Source organism: Cyprinodon tularosa, unplaced genomic scaffold, assembly GCF_016077235.1.
Source record: "Cyprinodon tularosa strain WSP-4 unplaced genomic scaffold, ASM1607723v1 ctg367, whole genome shotgun sequence".
NCBI classification, from domain to species: domain Eukaryota; kingdom Metazoa; phylum Chordata; class Actinopteri; order Cyprinodontiformes; family Cyprinodontidae; genus Cyprinodon; species Cyprinodon tularosa.
This window is the reverse complement of record NW_024039082.1, coordinates 56,877-69,153: the sequence shown is the minus strand read 5'-3', so window position 1 is coordinate 69,153 and position 12,277 is coordinate 56,877. Positions and strand designations below refer to the sequence as shown.

General features: G+C 45.6%; 1 protein-coding gene across 18 annotated transcripts in view; it reads right to left on the bottom strand.

Moving 5' to 3' along the window:
* The window catches only part of mast2 (microtubule associated serine/threonine kinase 2), an 84,400-nt gene that overhangs the window by 35,035 nt on the left and 37,088 nt on the right, over positions 1-12,277 (bottom strand). For 5 of the 18 annotated variants that reach the window (XM_038296075.1, XM_038296077.1, XM_038296081.1 and 2 more), the window contains exons 1-2: positions 9,759-9,856; positions 5,921-6,109 (exon numbers count right to left, since the gene is read on the bottom strand). In XM_038296075.1, coding sequence (XP_038152003.1) covers positions 5,921-6,109; positions 9,759-9,841 — 272 coding nt within the window. In that variant the 5' untranslated portion in view covers positions 9,842-9,856. The other 13 variants (XM_038296076.1, XM_038296079.1, XM_038296078.1 and 10 more) reach the window with 8 other exon arrangements.

Here is a 12,277-nt window from a genome sequence, read left to right as displayed (position 1 = left end):
ACCTTACATCAGCCTGTGTTCATTAGAATCACAGCAAACAGATCCATGATAGCCTGCCTACTTTATCCAACCACAGAGCAGCTAGTGTTTGGGCTGAGACCGGTCAGATCCAGTTCCCGAACCAGAACATCCACGGACTCACTTTCTCATAGACTCGCTCTGACCAAAGCAGTTTCAGAGAGCCTGACCCGGTTCACTTCAACACTTCTAAATGCTGCAGACACCATCTGACCCGGTTTGCTGCGGAAACAGATCCAGTGGGTTCTGGCATCAACTGGGCTGAAGCTCCAACATGATCAGAGGGTCTGTTTATCCTCCAAGCAGCCATAACACTGGGAGTTATGGTCGGATCGGGTCGAACACATGAGCTCAGGCGGAGTTCTGATGACTCCATCAAGCCCAGCTGGTTCTAATGTCAGAATAAAACATGATGGGAAACTGGACCGGGTCAACGGCAGCTTGAAAAACAGCAAAAAGAACCACAGAACAAAGAGACCCAGAGGGACCAGTTCCTTTAAAGGGACCGTCACTTAGCTGTAAACGGACCTCAGATGGACTGAAGGTTCTGAAGAGGAGTCCTGGAGCAGCAGAACAGAACTGGGCCCAATTCCAGTGACTGGTTTTGGATCAAAGAGGTAGAAAGAAAATCTTCAAGGGCAGAAACGACTCCTCAGAACCAGCTGCTCAGAACCAACTCCTTAGTAGGGCTGGGTAAAAAGAATAGATGTAATCGATTTTGGATCAATTCTTTTACATTTTTGCAAAATCGATGTGTAGGGAATGAGATCGATTAGTTTTATAGTGACGAGCGTGACGTTCACATTCAAATGAGCAGGTGTGTGCAAATGCCGACCCAAGTAACACGTCGCTCAGCAAGCTGTCCCAACTGAAGTCTGACATCTGGAACCAATTTGGATTTAAAACAGCTGAAGATAATGTGCTGGATATGTGACATTAAGGTGACTTCCTACTACATTGATAATCAGTGGCGCTTCGCATCTCGTGCTACAGACCACAAAGATAACTTCAAGCCAGATAGCTGCAAATACAGCCAGTAGGTTGATTGAAGACATTAACAAATGGGGGCTGAACAGCAAACACCCTGTAGTTGTTACAAAGCTGCAAATATGGTTTGCTCAGTGGAGATGATGCTTCTCATGCATGTCTGCTGTGTCCCCGCTGTGTCATGTCTGCTTGCTCATGCGAGGCTTCACTTTTTCGCTTTTCACAAACAAGTTTGTACTTTTGAGACAGTTTTGCATTTTGTGTTTAATATGACAGGAAAAAAATAAATACATGAGTATTTTGAAACAGTTGAACCACTTTCATTATTGTAAAAACAGATCAAATCGAAATGAATCGATTTAGAACTGTATGAATCAAAATCAAATCGATTCAGGACTTTGGCGAAAATACCCAGCCCTACTCCTTAGACCCAGATCTTTAGAACCAGTGTGTTTCTGACCCATCCTCCCGCTCAGCAGCCTTTGAACGGTTCTGATCCGCCTCCTGCAGGCGCTTTGGACCCCTGCTGAGAACCGGCTGCTTATTATGCAGCACAGAGTGGAGAGCTTCATCACCATCATCCTTTTCAAACAGCAGGCTGTCGGGATGGACCGCGTCTCTGCAGTGCTGGGCTTCATCTTCGGATCAGAGCACATCTCATATTCCACTTATAAATCTGATTTTATTCAGGACCTTAAAAGGACCATTAGCAGGGGTTCTGAAAGACAGATCAGATCCACAAACATCGGTTCTGATGGACCTGCAGAGTCAGTAACAGTGGAACCTGTGGTGGACTGGTTTTGTTATCTTAAATGAGCTGCTTTACTGGGACCTGCAGGCACATGAGGAAAGGTTCTGTTCTGGTGCAGAGGTCCGGTTCAGGACTGAGCTGTGAACTGAATTTAGGTTAAGCTCTAGTAATGGTTAGCTTAGGGTAACTGGTTAAGGTTAGCTGGTTCCTGGAGCTGGTTCCCTGTCAGAGATGCTGTTCTTTAGTTTACAGGTTTAATCCTGTGGTTCAGGCTCCAGATCAGAGCTGCAGAGCTGCAACACCTTCATGGATCAAAGGCTGCAGCATCAGGAGATCCAGCCGCTGATCCTCTGCATGAGGATCCAAGGTGATTCCTGCAGAGAGAGCAGCTGTGGTGGATCATCTGCTGACTGCAGACAGATCCTCCATCCTACTGAGATCCTCTCTAAAACCTCCAGGCTCTCCAGCTGAGATCATTGGGAAGATTTGCTTCATCCTGAACATTCAGGTCTGAGGATCTTCACCACAAACCCAAACAGAAACAAAAGGTGATGCAGTCAGACCAGAACATCCTGACAGCTTGTTTCAGCCTTACTGGTCCCCTTAGTGCTAGTGATGCACTGATGACAATATTAAATATATTTTCCTACCATTTCCACTCAATACTAAAGACGACCATGGCGCCGATTTTGGTTGTCTACTTCACTTAAAAGACCCACAATCCTCCTCTGCATCTCAGTCACATGACCAGCCCCTCCCACTCTGGAGGATTACATCATAAACACCAGTTGTTCATGATAAATGACCTGAAGGAGGAACTGAAGCAGCTCTGCTTCAATCAGACGAGTTCAGATCCAGAGATCTTCATCCTAAGAACCGCTGAAGAACAACATAAACAAACCAGCTTCCAGAACCAACGGCCGGGTCGGCCCATGATGTCGGCTTCGTTTATGGGTTTAGAGATAATCAGAGTCCGGTTCAGACGACCTGCTCCTCCCTCAGCAAGCTAACGGCTAATGCAGCAGCCCAGCAGGTTCTCTTTATGCTCCCATTTGAGGAGCAGCTGAGTGATCTTTAAAACCTGATTAATTAACTCAGCAGCTATTCTTTTCCAAACTAACAGCATCATTTCACAGTGATTTGATAGAAGAATACTACAGAATCCGGCCCTTGGTTTGTGCAACATGTGCATCCAAAACCAAAACTGATGAAATGTTTATTACCAAAAAAAAAAACAAAAAAACATCCAGATCAAAACAATGAGGATAGTTCAAATGTTTTTCCTGCTGGTGCTGAATGTTAGCTGCCTTCGTAAGCGCTAAACTTGGTCAACATCGGTGACGGTCAGATTAACTGAAGGTTAACAGCAGCCTGGGATCCAGACAGCGTGAAGCCGTCTCCTTTAACAGCCCACTGAGAGCAACCCAGGAACGCCAGGAGCACAGAAGAAGAAATCTGTCACAGAGGGAGCATCTTGGTGCGTCACTGTCCCCGTTATTATAGGGAGGAGGTAGAAAACTGCTGCTTCAGAGGGGAAAGCTGCTCTGATTCTGCCTCCTTCCTGTCAGACCGTCTATTCTGGCTTCATCCAGCTGGAGGAGGAGAGTGCTGAGGGAACCACAGCGCTCAGATATGGATCATTCCTTCAGACAGAGCTGCTAGTCAGGAGGAACATTTCATAAAAACAACCCAGTTACATCTGACTCAACATCACAGCAAGAACACGCTTTCTGTTTCCATCGCCAATCGGTTGACCAGCAGAGACCGGTGAGGAAGAGGAAGGACATGCAGGAACCAGACGGCCGTACCTCTCAGAGCGCCGCAGCATGCTCCTCTCTGGAAGGGAGAAATTGGAGAGCACCGTCCAGGACTCAGACATGCCGAGGCTCCGATGGACCAAGCATCGCCGTGACAACGGACAGGAGCCTGCTTCCTCACCAGCTGCACTGAGTGCATGTAAAACCCTCTGCTGAGCATCCCCCCCCTCCTCTCAGTACCGCCTCCTCCCTCCCTGATGCTGCTGTGCTCCTGATCCACTGGGTTATCAAAGCACCGGTTCCCTCAGAACCTTCTAAAATGCAGCAGCTTCCAGACGCTGCTAACAAAACGACGTCAGTCCGTCAGCAGGCAGAGAAACATCAACACACACCTGGTTAAAGAGTCCCAGTCAACCTCAGCCTCACAGCGCCACCTAGCAGCTCACTGCTGTAAAAACCCATAAAATGAGAGATGCACTGATGCAGGGTTGAGAGCCAAAGTCAGTACCAGATATTCGACATCAGTCTCACTGATCCCTGAGATCTGCTGCTGATACTTTTTCTTTCTCCTCTAAAATAATAATGATAAAAAAAGATCAATTGGTAATAGCGGCACATGTGCAGGAAAGAAAACATTTAATCAGCCCAAAATGTAAGCCAGCTGATCCCATCTTCCTGTAGGAACATATCAGTTGTCCAAATGAACCAGGCAGGGATACGATATATCTGCATCAGGATCAGTCCAGTGATGACAACCGGGCCGATATCATCATCTGAAACTTGTTTCTATAAAAAAGCCGTTTTTGTTTTAGAAGGGTCATGTGGCGTCTGTCAGGTCATGTGATTGAGGTGGAAAAAAGTGAAAAATGAAATGTGATAAAACAGCAAAGTTACTTTCAAGACATATTTTAGATGAAGACGTTTTTGAAAGTTCTAATTTTTAGATCGGTCATACATCGGCTCACATTCACATATCGCCGGTACCAGGTCCTTTGGTCCACATCTGGTCCAGAACCAGATTCTACACTCTGCAGCGGTCCTGTGAGGATGGATCGGGGAAGCGGCCCTCCTCAGAGGTTCTGGATGCAGATGATGCTTCAAAGCTGATCCAAGCCCATATCGTGATACATATTCCGGCCTTCACATAGCAGGCTGGGTGCTGTTCTTCATCGCTTCACTTCGCCCAACAGACATCTGGGAAACAATCCATCTGTGCACATCATGGAGGTCCAACCTATAGACCTGTTTAGAACACGGCTTTGATATAATCAATAAATCCTTAATTATTTGGGCTCTACTGTGGAGTTTTGGATCAGCGTTCTTAGGCGATAGCGCTCAGGTTCTATTACTCACAAAATAAAAGCCTTTATTTTCCACACAGCAGGTCAATGCAGCAAAGCATTAAACACTATCGCCAGAAATCAACCAGAATTAGAAACCTGACTATCACAGCCTTTTATCACTGAGCCTACTGCAGATTGTAAAATAAAAGCCTCCCTTTTCTTCAGTAACTAAACATTTACTGAGTTGATACCACAGATATGGAGCGATGAAAGAATTAGAAATGGGTCCATATCGCTGGAGGTCTGACCCCATCTTTTTGACACAACCATGCCAGACTTTCAAGATAAGACATCCAGTACTCTACAAAATAAAAGACTTGAGCCAAAACAGATCCCTGCAGCACAGCGATTAAATATCGCCCAGATCTCAACCTGTTTTGGACAGTGGACAACTTTGGCCCTTTAACAACAGAATGTTCTTAAATTTCAAAATAAAAACATCAGATTTTGGGAATAATTAGTAAAGCAAGTCTAGTTGTGAAAAAGCAACCAAGCCAGGCTTTCAAAATAAGACTAAGATAACCAACAACATCCTTTGGGAGGAATGGGATAGAGGAAGCTTAGATTTTTCAGTTCCTGAGGCTCTGATGTGTCCTCATGCTTTCAAACAGCTAATAAACCTTCGTACAGATTAAAAAACGTTTACTGGTCTGTCTTATAAAAGCATAACAACAAGCTTAAGGAGAAAACAGTAGATATATCAGCTTAGAATATTTGCTGGTTATAACAAGCAGCAAACATTTCCCTTAGCATTCCTTATATGGTCACTTTCATGGAGCTATTTAAAATCTCACTACTTTAAGCTTTTCAAGGTTTGATCCTAAAACCTGAAGCAGGACTAGCCTAGCTCAGCCCCAGCAAGCGGCAAGTCCCTCAAAATAAACTTTCTAATAAATCTGATTTTTTTTATCTGATTTTCCTGCTTTGAATGACGTCTCTATCTTTCTAATTCCGCCTCAAATTTACAAATTACGAATAAATGTAATTGGAAAATGCAGTTGTGGGTCATTAGCATGGACGTTTCCACGGTAGGAACCACGCAGGTGGAGGTGGGGGGTTCTTACCTCCAGAGGAAGGGATTTCCTCGCAGGTAAACGGGGGCAGAGAGAGGGCCGTCAGAGGGGAAGAAGGATGGAGGGGAGGAGGAAGAGGAGGGCTGATCGACAGAGGGATGAAAGGAGGTAGGAGACAGCAGGTGCTGAAAGAGGAGGCTGCTGTTGCCTTGGCAACGCAGCTGTGCTGGTGACCAGATTCTGGAGAGGAGGGAGGAAAAGAGGATGAAGAGAGGAGGGAGGACAGACACCTGACTCCAAGCTGAGGCTGAACCTGTTCATGTTGCTGAGAGGCGCCCCCTGGTGGCACTGGCCGGGAACGGCAGCTATAAACTAAACTTTAAGGAACATTTTACTGACTTCTAACTGGAAACTTTATTTTTCTAGGTAATAACTTCTAGATGAGCACCGTACTCAGACATAAAGCTGTTTTGGTTCACAGGTGATAAATTATATGGTCAGGTAATTCTTCAGATTATCAGAGAAAACTGAACTTTCTCTTCTAAAGCGGCAGAATACAAACACTCATGGTTCTTCACTTCACCTGGGAAAAGTCAGATGATTTTGACAGAGAAGTTGAGATGATCATTCAGTGTCTTCTGGTTCCTGATCTGAACCTTAATCGGGTCTAAAATTAGGACATTTTGAATGAAATGAAGAACATCAGCAGAACTTAATCCAACTCAGACACGCCATCCAGCAGGAACAGATATGGCAGCAGCCTCCTGCTGGGGAAGGAGGGCTCAGTGCCGCCTCTTCTCTCAGAAACAGGTTGGTTCCTCCAGACTTCAAACACTTAAAAACTCTGAAGTCATTTTTCAAGTGCATCAACCAAGAGACTTTGGTTCACATCTAGACCCAGCAGCTTGGAGACATTACCATGACAACAAGCTGAGCCCAGCTTATATCAGCATGCAAATGGAGTCTCAGAACCCCTGGACAACATCAACATGGTGGTTCTGTCCAAACGGACCTTAGAGTCGGAATGCTGCCTACAGTGATGCTGAGATGATATTTATAGACGGAGCAGAAGTTTATGTAACTGTTCCCTTGAGGGACACGCATGAATCGGACCTGAAAGGTCAGTAGAACCCGGTACCAGCACCGGGTAAGATGGGTTCATCTCTGTAGATGGACAGCTGGGGTGAGGACAGGTCTGGTTGACTATGACCTCCAGGTGACCTGGTCTGCCATCAGAGGTTTTATCTTCGCTTCAGATTCTTCTGGTTCCGACCCATTTGTTGATCTCCAGCCTCCCGCTCCGATAGATCGGATCAGGTCTCCCATCAGGTCACATTAAACAAGCAGCATCTGTGGACCTTTACTGACATTTAGAGGACCTCTCTGAGAGAATGTAGATCAGCCGCATCTAGACCTGCTGAATGTCCCTCTGCTACGGGAGATCAGAGTCAGCAAAACTCAGAGGATTTTAGGCTCTAAAATCTGGGATTTTAGTCTCTTAGAACCCGTTTATCTTCGGTTCTCGGGTCCTGCAGCTTTCATAGGAATTTCTTTATTTTGAAACAAAAGTTTGAGATGAATGAAGCAAAAACTGGAACCTCCTTAAACCAGACAGAGAGACAAACGGACAGAAGGACAAACAGGGAGACAGAGGATGAGGACAACAGAATGCAGACTGGGGTCTATTGTTTCTCACTGCTATGTTTTGCTTTTCCAGACAAATCTAGATCTAAAAATAAACCGGGTTCTGGACGGTTCTGTCTAATCAACCAATAGAAAAACAAAACAAATCCTGCTAATATTCTCAGATTAGGGCTCTTTTCCCGTCTGCTCTGAACTCTTAGGAACAGATTAAACTTTTGGTTCTCACACGGATCCGACCCAAATTACCCGATGTAAACTATGGACTGGGTTCTCTTACTGGAGGTGGAGGTGAGGGGCTCCTGAGCGCTCCTTCCTCCTCTTCATCTCGTGTTCTGGGACAAACAGCTCAGCTGTAATCTGTATTAATCCAGCAGTGTGGAGCAGCTCATCTGTCCGCCACTCTAATCGCTACCAGCACCTAAAGCGATGACCTCAGCGTGCGCCGGTTACGTCACTCACACTCGGTTCGGGGCGAGAAAGGGTCCGTCGGGTGGCTGAGTCAAAATCCAGAACGTTCAGCAGATTACACATACACGGTAATCCAGAGGAAGACACAAACCCAGGATGGATCCCAGGACCTTCAGGGGGAGACGGCGGCTGCATGAGGACAGACTGAAGCCGGTCCTTCCCTCAGGCCGTAAACCCGGTACCAGAGCGATTCCCCGGGTGCAGCTGTCCCGTTAATCCCCCTCAGCTCAACTGTGGGACCAGAGGACAGACTGAGTCCTCCAGAGAGACGGAGGGAGGAGGGGACACAGGATGGACAGAAGCCTTCTCTGAGCCAATAGAGAGCAGCTTTTATTAACGGACCCCTGGTCAAACCTGATTGGACGATTCCTCACTAAAACCGCCTCATAGAACAGTTTGACTGTAATCTGATGGAAAAGTTTTAGATAAACTGGTTAATATTTATTATTTATAAACTTCTACATCTAGTTTATGCGTTTAGCTCCATTCTACATTTTGAACATTTATAAATGTTGTAATTATCACCATAACCCAAATTCACAAAAAAAATGTTTTCATACGAGATGCTAATAACTACCATAAAAACAATGAAATGTGAAAGAATTTTATAAACACTAAAAAACTACTGAGACCAATAAAATGATCACTTTAAATAGAATAAATAAAAGGCCAACAAATAAAAACAGGAGAAAATATTAGATTAAACAAAGAATTTTGACAAACTTAAATAAATCTGAATTGAAAGTTCTGGATCAACCGATGCCTTTAGCAGAACTTCTCAGGGCTCCAGACTGGACCATCCTGCAGCAACGGTGAATATTAGCTGAGTTTCTCTATGGAGAAACGTTAGGAACAGCATGGGACCCGTCCAAGACAAAACCTGATAGAGGAGCCACAGCAGCTGTCCATGTTCTGGTTTCTAGGAAGCCTGAGGACGCCGCTGACCCGGTGGGCTAAATGCAGCTCACTACTAATTCATCAACAATGGATCCAAACACAGACAGCAGCGGCTCTGAGACGGCAGGACACAGACGCAGGAGAAGGAAGGAAGGAAGGAAGGAAGGAAGGAAGGAAGGAAGGAAGGAAGGAAGGAAGGAAGGAAGGAAGGAAGGAAGGAAGGAAGGAAGGAAGGAAGGAAGGAAGGAAGGAGCAGAAGGAAGGAAGGAGCAGAAGGAAGGAAGGAAGGAAGGAAGGAAGGAAGGAAGGAAGGAAGGAAGGAAGGAAGGAAGGAACAGACGGAGCGGAAGGAAGGAAGGAAGGAAGGAAGGAAGGAACAGACGGAGCGGAAGGAAGGAAGGAAGGAAGGAAGGAAGGAAGGAAGGAAGGAAGGAAGGAAGGAAGGAAGGAAGGAAGGAAGGAAGGAAGGAAGGAAGGAAGGAAGGCACAGATGTAGCGGAAGGAAGGAAGGAAGGAAGGAAGGATTAAAGAAATAGATCTAGACAGAGGATCCAGTCTGATCACCAGAACCAGCCATAGGTTCTGTTCCAGAGCAGACAGAACCAGCCCTACCCGGTTCTAACTGAACCCAGTTAGTTCACAGAACGAGCAGCATCCCCCAGAGACAGACACGTCCAACTCAGAGCCTTATTCAGCTTAGCTTGACGACTAACGCTCCAGAACCCTGATCCGATCTCACCCATCCAAACAGGCAGAACTTTATTGGTGACCAACGAGCTGCTGGCAGCCCCGCTCTGATATAAATAGATCTACAATCATCTTTAAAGGAAGGACCAGCTGTTCCACCGCATTTTTTTTTTCATCCTGGAACCTCCATCACCTGTTACCAGGCAACGGCTCCACACAGAACCCATGTTCTGGATAAAACCCGTTTGGCTCGTTGCTCTTTCCAAACATTTCCATGTGGGAATCAGAGGATTGCAGGTACTCACAAACTGCCTCTTCTGGGAAGGCTCAACTCCTTCTGAAACAAAGAAAACACAGAGAAAAAAGTTCTGTTAGCTACCAGCTCCAAACCTTAAACCCAAACAGCTGCAGGCCATTCTAAGACATCAGATCACTGTAGGTACATTGAATCTTTGTGTTCATTGGTCAAACTATTGGCATCCATCTGGAGGAGGAGGAAACTTCTGCAATTTCTAATGCTTCATCAGCTGATCAGGATTTATTTATTATTTAAATGAGGGACATCAATCTTTTAAATTCTCTCCATTAATTCAGATCCTTAGAAATGGACCTGTCCTCCAGAACCAAACCAGTGCAGGTGTTTGACCAGCAGATGTCGCTGTAACACCAGATCAGAGCATCTCATTTTACATCCTCTGCTTTTCACCAAGACCAAAATCATAAAGCAGGTGAACATATTCTGTACATTTAGCTTTCATCTGCAGCAAGAAAATAGCTAAAACAATAAGAAAAAACGACTTTCTTTACTGACTCCATTTAAAATCTATTGAATAATCACGGATTAGCTTCAGCAGAATTACAGAAGCTCATTAGACTTTCATTCATTCACAGACAGCCTGAGAGCGGACTGAGCATGAGCAAAATGAAAGCTCTCCAGCAGGCAGTTGAAATGCTGCTGCGTTCAGAGGCTAATGGAGATAATGGAGGCTGGTCACCATGATACCATCAATCTAAACATCGCTCAGTGGATGTTGGAACAAAATGGCATAAGAGCGGTCCAGTTAGGCGGGTTTCTGTCAGACGGAAGACCAGTCGACCAGAACCAGAAAAGAAAATGGATCCAGGCCAGTTTACTAATCGTCTTAATCAGGATTTTCAGATTTTCTGTTCCACCTTCAAAACAAAACCAGAATGAAAACGGGTTCTGGATAAGGGATCTCTAAAACATCCAGACAGCTGGTAAATTAAAGAGCTCGACTGAAGAACTAAGAATTAGGAATATAAAGACATGAAAATAGAAAATCCACAAAATTGTGAACAGCAAGGTCTGATAGCGGCACCACCTGATCACAGAAATCATAATGATTAAAATGATAAACCTGGACTTTGAGTTGATGGATCTAAATATGGCTGAACAAAGATCAGATGGGGTTCCTCAAGGCTGTGTTCTTGGGCCTCTAAAGCCCCATTTACACTACCCTTGAAAAACCGATCCAGGCCAAGACCGGTCCGAGCTTGGATCGGTAACCAGGCCAAGCTCAGTTTTGACGACCGTTCACACGTCACACTTATCTCGGTTATCTCGACTCCTCGACTCCTCGCCTCCTAGTGACGATGTGCGGTATTACTGCTAGGATTGAAGGATGGACTCAAGCAGCTGGTGGCGGTAATGCACCAAACGCTGTTTGTCAACCGCCGTAAAACCCAAGAAGAAGAAGACGAAGGAGGAGGGAATCAAGCAAATCAAAATGGCAGCGCCCGTCACATTCAGAAAGTTATGCTTGATTATTATTGCTGTACTTCCGTGTTTGCGGTGGGTCAGGCGAAGACGGCAACCTTGCGCGGATGTACTTGAGAAAGTCGGCTTTTGGGAAGCCGACTTTCTGGAATGGAGTGTGAATCGGCATGTTCAGCCAGTCGGCGATGACGCGCTCTGCTCATGCGCTCTTGTTATCAGAGAACCGAGCCAGGAAAAAACCGAGCCGAACCCACCTCGGGAACTGGTCTGCAGTTAGCGCGGTCCGGTTATGTCTATCTCGGTTCAGTTCAGGTTGTTTCCGTTCACACACGACAAGTTATCTCAGTTACTGAGCTCGGACCGGTCTCGGCTCAGTTTTTTAAGGGTAGTGTAAACGGGGTATATGACTCATAATCAACAAGTCCTCTTAGCTCAGATTATTGTTGAATATCATACCATGAAATAAAGCTTTATGTTACTGTATCATGTGACCAGAGTACAGAAAATCAGAAAGTAGATGGGTCAGGAAGACCAAACTAAAGAAGGAGATGATACAGGTTACTGACACAAAGAGGTCCGTTGTTACAGCACTAGTGGCTCGTGTTTTTCCACAGTAGGCTGACAGGAAAAGGCAAAGGACCACAGATTCGGATTCGAACCCGGGTTGGGCACGATGAAACTTAGGCTAATTGATGCTTCTGATGCATAGCCTCTGCAACCGTCAAATCTGTCTCTGCGTGCGACCACGCCCACCGCGCAGAGGTTCTGTAACCGAGTCGGATGGTCGCAAACCCGCGCAGACCTCAAGCGGAAGTGCGCAGACAAAAAGCAGCTGTGATTGGTCCTTGGTATACCTTTCTGGCTGTCTGTGTGGTCGTCCTTCTCGATTCGGTGCCAGGGAGCGCCATTTTTAAAAACTGAGGAACAACTATAATGGAAAACTACGACGACAGGTTAATTGGTCTTTTTGCAAA